This window comes from Lepus europaeus, chromosome 4 (genome assembly GCF_033115175.1).
Source record: "Lepus europaeus isolate LE1 chromosome 4, mLepTim1.pri, whole genome shotgun sequence".
NCBI lineage: Eukaryota > Metazoa > Chordata > Mammalia > Lagomorpha > Leporidae > Lepus > Lepus europaeus.
This window is the reverse complement of record NC_084830.1, coordinates 22,193,983-22,206,421: the sequence shown is the minus strand read 5'-3', so window position 1 is coordinate 22,206,421 and position 12,439 is coordinate 22,193,983. Positions and strand designations below refer to the sequence as shown.

The following is a 12,439-nucleotide window of genomic DNA, read 5'->3' as shown; positions in this document are numbered from 1 at the left end:
TATTTGAGTCTGTAGTAAAGGATGCTGTTGCTTAGTATTTTTAAATGAACTCTTTTTCAATCCTATTTTTATGACATACAAGTAGTCTATTGTTTTATTGAAAAGAAATACGTGCTCTCTGTAAGTAGTTAGTAGAATAGTATATCAATTGAAAGGGAACTATTTGCCCTCCTCTGCTTCCTGTTGTACTTTCCATATGAACATAATAACAGTGAATATTTCTGGATGTAGCTTCCATCAACACACACAAATATATAAATGTGTAAGCCAAACTTAATACAGGAGCATGTGAAATGAAATAGAAGAACTCCCCAATATTGAGTTACTTTGAACTGTCCCTATTTTATATTTACAAATGTTCATATAGTTCCTATTTACTAATTCTAGGGGGCAGGATTTATTTTTGGTTTTGATTTAGTACATAATAGGAACTCAGTACATAATTATTGAATGATTAGTTAAAATAGAAATTTAGGCCTCTTATATTGACTTCCTCCCAAATATTATAAGTCACATTTCTATTTTTAGCTCTTCTGTTGATATCATTTTAGGACTTGCTATGATTTTTTTCACATATGCATGCCAACAGATATTTATTGAGCACCAACTGTGTTTCAGCACTGGGCATATGAGGAAGAACAAGCTATATATTGCCCCTTTTCTCTTAGATCTTATCATGTAACAAGAGAGGTAATTAAAAGAATGGAAGTGGTAACCAAGATGAGGTCAATGGTCAGGGTGAACTCTTATAGTTGAGCTAAAACCTAATGAATGAATTGGTAAAGCCCATTTAGTCATATGGGACTGACTAGGTCATCATACAGACATTGAGTTTTATTCAAAGGACACTGGTAAACTTTTGAAGGGTTTTTTACACCAAAACTGATGGGATCTTGGTTTTGCAAAAAATTTTATTCTTTTGTGGCAAGTAGACTGCAGGAGGGAGAGGTTAGGAGTAGAGAGATCTGTTTTCTGTAGGCTACCTGAGAGGGAAACAATTGTCTTCCAAACTAGAGTAGTGGTAGGGAAAATTTTGGAAGGTATTTTGGTAGTAATTAGGAAAAAACTTCCTGTGAGAGACTGGATATGGAGGACAGGGAGAGGGAGACATTGAAGGTAATTTAGATCTCTAACTTTAACAACATCATGAGTGGTGGTCTCACTTAAAATATGGAATACTGGTGGAAAGTTGGGGTTAGTCCAGCTATGGAAAGAAAAATTCAAGAATTCTACTCTAAGAATACTAAGTTTGATCTGTGAATTGCCCAAGGGGAAATACCAAGTGAAATAGAGGAGAGAGCTGAATTCAATTGCAGTCATTATGACTGCATGACAGTAGAGGAAGTCACTTGGTGAGGAGAAAGCAGAGGGAAGGGGAGGGGAGTGAAGGGGAAGGGGAAAGGAAAATATGATTTCCATATATTTTTCAGTTCACATCTTATGAAATCTAATGCCAGATTTATTTTTATTCTTTAGTAGTTATTCTGTTGTTTCTAAGACTTTTAGAATTTTCTGTTTTCCTTCATGTATTGAAATTGCATGCGACCATGCTTTGGGATGCTTTAGTTTCAGGACTTTTTTGTTGTTCTAAGAAATGTCCTATTATTTCTTCAATAATTTTTTCCCTCCATTTTCCCTTTTTCTTCTATCTCTAAAATACCTGTTTAACTAATGTTGAATATGCTGCTTTGTTGTTGTTCGGTTTTTTTCATTTGTTGTTGTTCATTTTGTTTTTGTTGATTTTTCTGTTAATAAATCTCTTTCTTCATCTTTTCTGCTCTATGTTCTGGAATATTTCTTTTACTTTTGCTTCCCTTTTTTTTTTTTTTTTTTTGTTAAAATTTTTGGCTTAGCCGTTTTTTAAATTCCTCGTACTTTTTTTTTTTTTTCCTGTTCTTCTACTTGATTTTATATCAGCAGTGGATATGTCCTTTCTCTCCACATGTGTAGCCCTGTTCCCTGCCTGATTCCAGCTGTATTAATGTTGGAAGAGGGAGAGGAAAGGCAATGTGTACTTGGCAGTCTTCACTTTAGAGCATTTCAGGACATACATTAGGTATCTGCAATCAGGCTGCCTTGACCCTTCACCCAGCACTACATTAGGGGAGCTTTTTTCCTGGCCATGACTGCTGACATTAGGACATTGTTCTGTATCCTTGGAGAGCAGTTTCTTTGGTTCTAACTTGGAGGTAGAGGAGAGCGAGTATGGTGGACTGTGGGAAGGTGATATTGCTTAACACCTGTCTGTTAAGCAAATCTTTAAGATTCTTAAAATTTATTGCCTTGATTTGTGCCCTTTGCCACTCTCTAACCCCAAACTTAGTCTCACCTTTACTTTGTAGTAAGGGAGGAAGACAGATTCTACCTTGTTTTGATACCTTTCTTCCTAGTCCTTCTTGAGGTACTTGCTAATGTTTATCCCTTTTTGAAATCCATTTAACTCTTGGCTCACTGTTTTTTCCTCCTTTTCTCAACTCTCATTATGAACCTAATTTTTGGTACTTCAACGTGGTGATGTCAATTTGAGTGGAGAGCTTAATGTTTTTGTGCAATATACCTGCTTAAACTAGAAGCTTGTTTGTAATTCAAGATTCAGGTCAAATATCACCTTTCTCTTAAGCCTTTTTTACCAATACTGCAACACCATGTGATCTTCCTGCTTTGAACCCCAGGGACTGTATTATTTATCACTTCCTTCATAAAACATGTTTTCTTCTATCTTTTCACCTTGCTCTCTGTTGATGTATTATCTCCTCTCACCTTCTTGCTCCTAAGTCATTCCCATATGCTATATTCTGAACAGTGATTATGGGTCTGTAAATTATAGCGGACTCTTTTTTTTTTTTGACAGGCAGAGTGGATAGTGAGAGAGAGACAGAGAGAAAGGTCTTCCTTTTTGCCGTTGGTTCACCCTCCAATGGCCGCTGCGGCCGGCTCATCGTGCTGATCTGAAGCCAGGAGCCAGGTGCTTCTCCTGGTCTCCCATGCGTGTGCAGGGCCCAAGGTCTTGGGCCATCCTCCACTGCCTTCCCGGGCCATAGCAGAGAGCTGGCCTGAAAGAGGGGCAACCGGGATAGAATCCAGCACCCCAACCGGGACTAGAACCCGGTGTGCCGGCGCCGCCTGTTAAGCCACCGCGCCGGCCTTATAGCGGACTCTCTTTGTTACTTCTTAATGATGTTTGTAAAGTGAATGTTCAGTATATACTTGTGAGCACTTCAAAAGATGAGGAAATACTTCCAAATTATTGAGGTAAAAGTTAGGTTTCATATTTTCATAATTTATTGTGTTAAAACAAATTTTACTAGAGAATAAAAGGTCATTATAGAGTTCATAAGTCATAAGAATTTGGATTTAGGCATACTCAGTTACCTGTAGTGTGCGTTTATTGTATCATCTTTAAGACGGGGATAACAATTCTGGTTCTAGTCTGAAGTTATAAAAATTAGAATATATGAAAAACACTTAGTAAGCTTGAAAACACTGAGCAAAATATTATCAGTGTTTTTTTTAATCTATGACATATCATGGGAGTATAATTTATCATAAGCAGGACTTTTAAATTGCTTTGATATCCTTGTATTCAGGATTCTATATAAATGCAAATTGTACATTTCCCCATTGCATCTAGCCTCCAAAGTGATTGAGAGTGATATTCATTAAGAAATCTTTGTGAGTCATTATTAGAGACTAACAATATAGAAATTAAATTAAACTCATAATGTAATTCCTGCCCTCCTGGAATATTAAGGCCAAAGAAAATAGTTGAGTATTGTTTAACTCTTTATATTGGATTTATATTTTTTATTTAAAAATAAATCAGTAGGGGAAAGGGACAGTTACTATGTTACGATCCTCAGTATATAGAAATATATATTTAAAACTGTGTGGCCCACATTTTAATCATGTAGTTATTAGTAAAAATGCCTAACTTGAATAATAAAGTGATCATGAAATAGTTGAATTTATATAAAGTTAGGAAATTATTTTTCTGTATAGGCATTGAAAACTTTTCATTTGTGCTATTGTGGCAGAACTTTGGGGACCTGTAATTTAATAAAACTGTTACTGTTCCCTAAAGCGAAACTATTTGTATTTTTCTCTCTCCAATTTTTATAACTTTCTGTGAACTTTTCTGGTTTATACATTAAGTAAAAATAGCACCTAATTTGAAGTCAGTCTAATCTTGCCTCTCACTTAAATAGCTGGGTCACCCAGGATCTAAGTATCTGTATATAAGAAATAGAAATAATGATTGTATTTAGGTTTGATGTACTGATTTCACTTTACAAAGTACTTATTTATGGGTTTACTTCATTTTGAAATGATCTGTTCCATCTTTTTTAAGCAAATTTGTGAAGATCAAGGATACACTGTATGTAAAGCAGTTTGAAAAATATAAAGTCCTGCATATATTTCAGGTATCATAATGATTCAGTGCATATTCAGAAAGTCACAAACATGGCTGAAACAGATCTTGGAGAGAATTCCAGTTACTGCCTCATTTCCTGGTTGTACTTAATCTTTCAAGTTCACAGAAAATTGGGACATTGGGTTTCTGCCCTTAAAATTTTCTTTATCATGGGGTTTTGGAACATACAAGAATTCAGAATGCATAATATGTCATCATTTATAAATAGTATATTTATCTTATTATTTAAGTAGAATTATTAAAATGGTAATGACAAGTTTCATCATGACCTACAAATTAAAAAGTTTGAAATTAAATGATTTGTAAAGATCTTACTTTCTTTTCTTTCCTGAATGTATAATTATTCAATTATCTTGGTGCTTTTTTTGGTGTTTACTCATATCACCGTTTCCTGATGATGGTGAATTCGAATGCACTTTTAATAAATCTGCATAACATCTTCCAGAACTAGTTCATTGCCCCGTTCGGCTGAACAGTTGCTAGGTCACAAAGAGGGTCCACGAGATTCAAGCACATTGTTGGATGCTAAAGAATTGCTGAAACACTTTACTTCTGATGGTTTGCCAGTGGGAGATCTTCAACCTTTACAGATTCAAAAAGGGTAAGTTAGAAACTTAAAATAATTTCCAGTTAATTTTTTACAAGTCATTTTTAAATAACATTGTCACTCCTTAGTTAATTGATGTTGTATGCTACTGAGGCAAAAATCATTCGTTTGATCTTAGTGTGTTACAACTGGCCTTACTCCTTACCTATAGTTGTTTTGTGATATTGACTATAAGGGAATACCTTAGCTTCTACTTGGTATACAAAGGACAATATCTTTTAAAGAAAAACGTTGGAATTTGACTTGTAAATTTTTAAAACAATCTTTTCTGTGTTACTTTCCAGTTTTGCTTTTGTGAAAACTTGGCGTGATCATTGTCAGTCATGCCTAATTGTAGCAAAAAGCATGGGCCTTTCAACTGAAAAGAATGAGATGATGCAATAAAAATGCATTTGAAACTAAACTACTACCAAGTAAGAGCTCAGTGTCTTCATGAATAATTTACAACTAATTTGACTTTTTAGACAACTTCCTAAGTTCCACTGAGTTACTAGTTAATAAATGCTGGATACTGCTGAAGCTGACTAAATTACTGATAAAATTGTGATTCCAAATACTTATGAGAATTGAATTATTTGCTCATTACCCCAGTTTCTTTTTTAATTGCTTTTCCATTATTTTGAAAACCTTCCAAAGGACTTTAAATTGTAGAGCACTTAAATCACTTTTACAAAACTTGTTTTGAATTACACTGTGATAAATATTGATTTTAAAGATGAAATTCGGAAAGGATTTATTTGACAATAGTTAAATCTCAAAAATATTTTTAGAGTATTATTGTGTTTGTGTGCATGTTTGCTAGAAAAAGAGGAAGAGAGCCACTTTGGAAATACAAGTGTCCTAATAACTCTGGGACTTAATGACTTAATGATCATAATAACATCAAAATTATATAATTTTGGAGTAATTTGCCTTTTCTTATAGCTTTGGAGGATTAATAATCCTTTTTGTGGAAATCAAAAAAGTGAAGAAGCATACAGATTTTCGTCTATTTAAGCTGTTGGATCGCAGTCCTTTCAAATCATTAAGTAGGAACTGGCAGAGTCAGATGAGTCTGTGAAACTGAATTATTTATCTATGTGGATTGTAGTCTTTTTGACTAGAGTGTCTTTCAAGGTGCAGTGTAGGGGAAATATGGTTACTTTTTAATGGAGTTTCCAAGTGATTTATTTAGGAAAATCTGATGTGGTTCTTTCATGTTAGTGCAGAACTGCATCATTATCAAATGTGTCTTCTGTTAAGGTTAATGTTGAAGGATGAGCTTTCCTGGCAGTTAAACAGGAACCTACAGGTTCTTATAAAAGGAACCACAAAATGCTATGTCCAATTAAAAAATGCAAGCATGACTCCTGTGTGCATACCAAGGAAGTAATATATGTTGACAAAATGCACATTTATTGAAATGTTTCTTTTATTTATTTATTTTTACTTGAGAGGAAGAGTTAGAGAGACAGAGAGAGAATCTGTCTTCCATCTACTGGTTCACTGCCAAAATGGCCGCAATGACTGGGTCTGGGCTGGGAGCTTCATCTGGGTCTCCCATGTTGGGTGCAGGTGTCCAAGGACTTGGGCCATCTCTGCTGCCTTCCCAGGTATATTAGCAGAGGGCTGAAATAGAAGTGGAGCAGCCAGGACTAGAACCAGTACCCATATGGGATGCTGGCTCTGCAGGCTGAGGCTTGCTGAGCCACAGTGCTGGCCTTGATTTTTTTTTTTTTTTTTTTTTTTAAGAAAGAACCACTTATGAGGGAAATTAAACCGAAACAAGGCAAAGTAACTAAGAGAGATTGAAATGAGAAATAGAAGACAGCATGGTAAAGGAAAGTAGTAAAATATTTAGAGTTGTATATTATAAAATTATTATTCATTGTTAGAGCCATAAAATATTGGAGTGATTGTAGTACTGTTTTTACTTTTCATGAAATGTCTTGAATGGATGAATTAAAATATAAACTCTTGTTTTCCCTGATGCAAGGTAACAGAGTACCTAAAATTTAATGTATTGGAGTGAAATAGACATATTGAGAATTGACGATTGTTTGTAGCCCTTGTCTCTTCCACTGAGGAACAGTTCTTGTTTTGTTTTTCCTCTTCATAATATTTGTTGAACTCTTTTACTTAGAGCAGGGTTAACTATATGATCATTAAGTATACTGAAAATGTATCGTTGTAAACATTAAGATTGGAAATCTGAAAGAAGGTTTGGGGGGAAGTGCCACTTTGTTCCTAAATCTGTGTGTATGAAATATGTGAAACTTGTATAACTTAAATAAAATTTAAAAAAAAAACACTTTATCCAAAAAAAAAAGTCTGTTTTAAAGAATTCACTAATTGACAGATGTTTTACATTTTACTGTAAAAATTTCAGAGGCTTGTAGTACCCTAAGTAATTTTCATTGGCAGAAGGCAGTTTTCATTACTAACGCCACAGGAGAAAAATATGATGGCAAATTTATTCTTGGTACTCTACTATTTACTTACCTTTCCATGTATCCCAGCTAATTGTTCAGAACTTACCTGGATATTTCTTCTGCCCACTATGTAATGCTCACAAAATTCTTCCTCATTGCCATCTAACAAGTTCTGAGTTTCAGGACCATGGTCCATTCAGGGCCCATTGAATCAGAACAATGATTCCCAGTTCAGGCAGAGAAGGAAGGCAGCTATCAGAACCCAGAGAGTTTTATCTTTTCCAGATGTTGGCATACCCCTAGGTCTGGGTGTGGAAGGTGTTGAGCATAGTAGTGACATACCTTCTAACATACCTTCTGATTAAAAATCTAAGTGAGAAGGATAACTGGATTCAGCTGTCTGCCCTTTGATATGTAAAAACTTGCTGACTCTCAAAGTGCAGTCAAGATGACTACATTTTCAGGCAAAGAAAGATCTGGCCCCTCCATGTGTTAGAATAGGAAGTAAATACTTGTTTTGTTACCAAAGATTCAAGTTGACCTTATTCCTTTGCCAAAAAGGATTTATCTAAATGTGGTAGTACACTCCACTAAGAAAAAGAAAAACAAGTTTTAGGAATAATAAAATTCTTGAGTTTCCATTACACATCATTTTCCATTCTTGATGTATCCATTTCCAAGAATAGTTCTGCTTGATAAATAAAATCCTAATTTCCTAAAACTGAGGTACAGTGTAAATGACAGAACCCACAGCCTAACTTTGCCTCATCTCCTGCTTAGGCTTTCGGGGTTACCTTAACCTTTATCCCATATAAAATTCAGTTGTAGTGGTGGAAGTCAGATGCATTTATCTAGAAACTTTAACCATTTGCCATTAGGTAAGCTTTTTTTTTTTTTAATTTCAGGGAGAAGACTTTTGTTTTGACACCAGAGCTTAGTCCTCGGACTCTTCGGATCTTACCTTTTGAAAAAGCTTCAGTATGTCATTATCATGGAATTGAGTAAGTTTTTATTTACACTTTATACTTCTGTGTGCAGTTGGTATAACTTCTCTCATGTGAGTGTAAGACTGATGATAGAAATTGAGAGTCAAAGGGAAGTATGTCAAAAACTTCAAAAAGCAAAGCAGTGCATACACAAAAATTTGTCCACTATTGAAAAATTTGATTCATCAGTTTTTCATCATTTAAATAATCCATTATTGCTATTTTTTTTAATCAAAATTATTTTTGTCCTTCATTATAAATGTGTTCTTATACCATAGGTCACATTAATGTTCTCTGGTCATTGTAATTGCTTAGAAATTTTTAGATGAAATGTGTCCCAGTTTCTAAAGTGTTAATTATAGGTACATTTTGATATTATTTCGGTTGGCCATTTTGAATACAATTTTAAGGAATTCTACAGTTTCTGAGGTCAGTTGCACATCTACCATTTTCATAAGGACAAGAAATGGAAGTGGAAAAATATATATTTTATGATAAATTTTCAAGATCTCAGTGACTCATTTCACAAAATATTTTTGTTTATCTTCTATAAACAAGAATAGGGAATGGCCTGATTTTTCACAGAGGTACAGATTCAAGAAGGAAGAAATAGCACAGCTATTTTTGAATACTCCTTATTTTGTAATAAGTTTATACTGTGATGGACTAAATCACTTTATGAAAGTCATTGTTGACATAGCAAAGGGATTGACTTTATTTCTGAGTTGGTCATAAACCTTTTGTTTCAATGTTTGAGATTATGTGGTATTGAAAGAAATGTGTCTTTTGTGGATTTGTGCTATTGAAAGAAATGTTTTTGATAAATTGAATTAAAATATTTCTGGCAAGATGTTAAGGGACTAAGATACCATCAATACAATGAAAATAGGAAGGTGACTAAGTGCTATCCACGAAACCCAAAAAGAGTCTGCTTAGATAAGGGAGATGAGAAAGGAGATGAGCATTTCTGTAGGATAGAGTTTGGATGTGTTGGATAAATGGTGATGCAATTGAAGAAACAATGGAAGAGCAAGCAGCAAGTCATTCTAGGAATGTGTAAGTTCCTTGTTTTGTTTAAATAGGATTTAGTTCATTTAAAGAATATTTATGGAAAACTCATCACTAGAGAAAATATTTAGTCATTATTTTCAAGTATAAAATCAAGCTCCTCATTAAAATCAGGTGCAAGGAAAAAAAATACCTGCTGCTACCAGTTGTTGTTTTTTTTTTTTTTTTGGGGGGGGGGTGTTTATTTAAAAGATTTATTTGTGAAGCAGGGTTACAGAGATGGAGAGGCAGAGGAGGTCTTCCACCCTCTGGTTCACTTCCCAAATGGTCTCAAAGCCTGGAGCTGGGCCAATCCCTAATCAGGAGCCAGAAGCTTCTCCTGGGTCTCCCATGTGGATGCAGGGGCCCAAGCATTTGGGCCTGCTTTCCCAGGCCAACAGCAAGGAGCTTGATCCGAAGTGGAGTAACTAGGACTCAAACCAATGCCCATAGGGATACCAGTGTTGCAAGGTACATCTTTACCCACTATGCCACAGCACCCCCCCACCAGTTTTCTTTATGTTCTAGCCAATAACTTAAAATAAGGAAAACTAAAGAGTTTGAAGGAGTTTTGGCTATTGAAAAGGAGAACAAGATTTTGCCAGATAAGAGACCTGAAAACTATTGGTAGTGGTAGAATTTGTGAAGTGGCAGATAATAAAATACATGTGAAAAGCAATAACTTTTTCCTAAATCAGCCATTTCCACTGTGAAACACAATGAAAAAGATCCGTGCAAAATAGCAAATAAAACTACAAATATTAGAAATAATCTTAGCAAGAAATGTAGAATAAGTTGTAAAAACAAGACACATAAAAGCAATGCTGATTTTTTTATGGGAAACATGCCTAATTTCTTTGGGAAGATTTCATGTTGTAAAGGCTTTAGTTCTCCTGAAATAATTGAATACTCAGTATAATTCTTTTCAATTTTGAACTTATTAAATAATTTTATAATTTATCTAGTAAGAAACCTTTCCCCTAAAGGATATGTTTTATCATACAACCAGAAAGCATTTTTTTGATACTATCATAATTTCAGTTATCATGCTCCCTTTCAAATAAATTAATTAATTAAAGGATATAGCATAGGACGAAATTTGTTCTAAGGGTAGCAAAGGCTTTTTTATTCATTCTACCAAAAGATGAAACCAAAAAAGGAAAGGATAATAGAATTGTCTTATTTAAAAATATTCAGTAGCCAACAAAAACAAGATTAATAGTTCAGCATTTCTTTGGGGAAATTATTTTTAACATAAATGAGAAGGCATACTTCCTTTATAATTAGAGAATACTTAACAAATCTGTAAGAAATATGATAATACCCCTGTAGAAGAGGTGGCAAAATCTTGAACCATTTGTTTATTAAGAAACACAGATGATGCATACATATGAAAATTTGCTTTTCTTTACGAGTGAACAAAAAAAAAATGTCGGTTTGGCCAGTATTGTGGCCACTTTACCAGGGGTAAAGCTGCCACCTGTGAAGCTGGCAGCATCCCATGTGGGTGCCTGTTTGAGTCCTGGCTGCTCCACTTCCCATCTAGCTCCTTGCTAATGTGCTTGGGAAAGCTGCAGAGGATGACCCAAGTACTTGGACCCTTGGACCCACGGACCCACATGGGAGACGCAGATGCAGCTTCTGGCTCCTCAGTAGGGATCTGCCCAGCTCTGGCCATTGTGGCCATTTGGGGAATGAACCAGCAGATGGAAGGTCTCTCTCTCTCTCTCTCTGTAACTCTGCCTTTTAATGAAAAGAAGGGGGTGGGACAGAGAGAGAGACTCAATCAAAAGCAACAGTAAGATCACTTTTGCACTCATAAAATTGCCAATCAATCTTAAATATAAAACCCGGTGGTGGTGAGGGAACATGAGCAACTCACCTCATAAGAGTATAAATTTTTAGAGGGCTGTAATTTCCCAAAGGCTATGTAAAATTTGCAATATCTGATTGGTTAATTCAGCTTAATGAAAAAATTACTGATGTTATTCTGCAAAGATATTTTTACTATGTTATTTCAAATGAGAAACACTGGAAACAATGTCTAACTTAGTTAAATAAATTACAGTACAGCTATAAAGATTCTGTGCAGCCTCTAAAACGACTGAAATTAAAAAGGGAGGTAAATATTGGCAGGTATGTGGAACAATCAGAACTTGCATGCATTGTTAGTAGGAGTATAAAGAGATCCCTCTTCTTTGGAAAAGAATCTGGCAGGTCCTTATAAAAGTAAACATACTTGTGCCCCAGGTCCCTGCAATTCCAATGCTAGGTAGTTTCCCAAGAGAAGTGAAGGCATATTTCTATAAAATAAAGACTTATACCAAAATGTTATTGGCAGTTTTATTGGTAATAGCCCAAAACTGAAAATAGCCTAGGCAGGTATCAATAGGAGAATAGATAAATTGTGATATATGTTTATCAAATTCTACTACTATATAAAACCAAGGAACAAAATATCGATACATGCAACAACCTTCCACATTTGTGTGAAAAAACAGTTGAAGTAAGAATTTGAGGACTTTGATGTGAACAATAGGTAGTATAGCATCCAATAACGAATCATTTCTGAAAATCCTGTATGAAGTGCTAATGTGAATCCAGTGTTTCAGATAAGAGTTTTAAGCTATTTAAGTGAACAGATAGGCAATGCAGAGACAACTTCTGTGAGAAGATGAGAAATGCCACTTGTTCCACCTTTTTATTTGATATATAACAAAAAGGCTTGAGAAGATTTTTGTTTGAGAAGATTATTGTTCTAGCATCAAAATGTTAGGGATATTTCCCACTTAGTCATAAAATTAGGTAAACCTTTTTATTTAAATGATTTATATCTTTAGCTATATGCCATTTTGTGCATTGATTATAAAATTTGTTTTTGTTTAAATTTACCTTAATGAAGTTTAAGTGGAAGCTTCTATATGAAAATGTGATTGGCTGGTGCTGCTGCTCACTA

At 34.7% G+C, this 12,439-nt stretch overlaps 1 protein-coding gene across 1 annotated transcript in view; it reads left to right on the top strand.

Annotated features, from left to right (window-relative positions):
- The window catches only part of MTBP (MDM2 binding protein), a 92,037-nt gene that overhangs the window by 67,094 nt on the left and 12,504 nt on the right, over window positions 1–12,439 (top strand). The window contains exons 16-17 of the mRNA XM_062188049.1: window positions 4,878–5,033; window positions 8,356–8,451. Coding sequence (XP_062044033.1) covers window positions 4,878–5,033; window positions 8,356–8,451 — 252 coding nt within the window. The remainder of the gene's footprint in view (window positions 1–4,877; window positions 5,034–8,355; window positions 8,452–12,439) is intronic.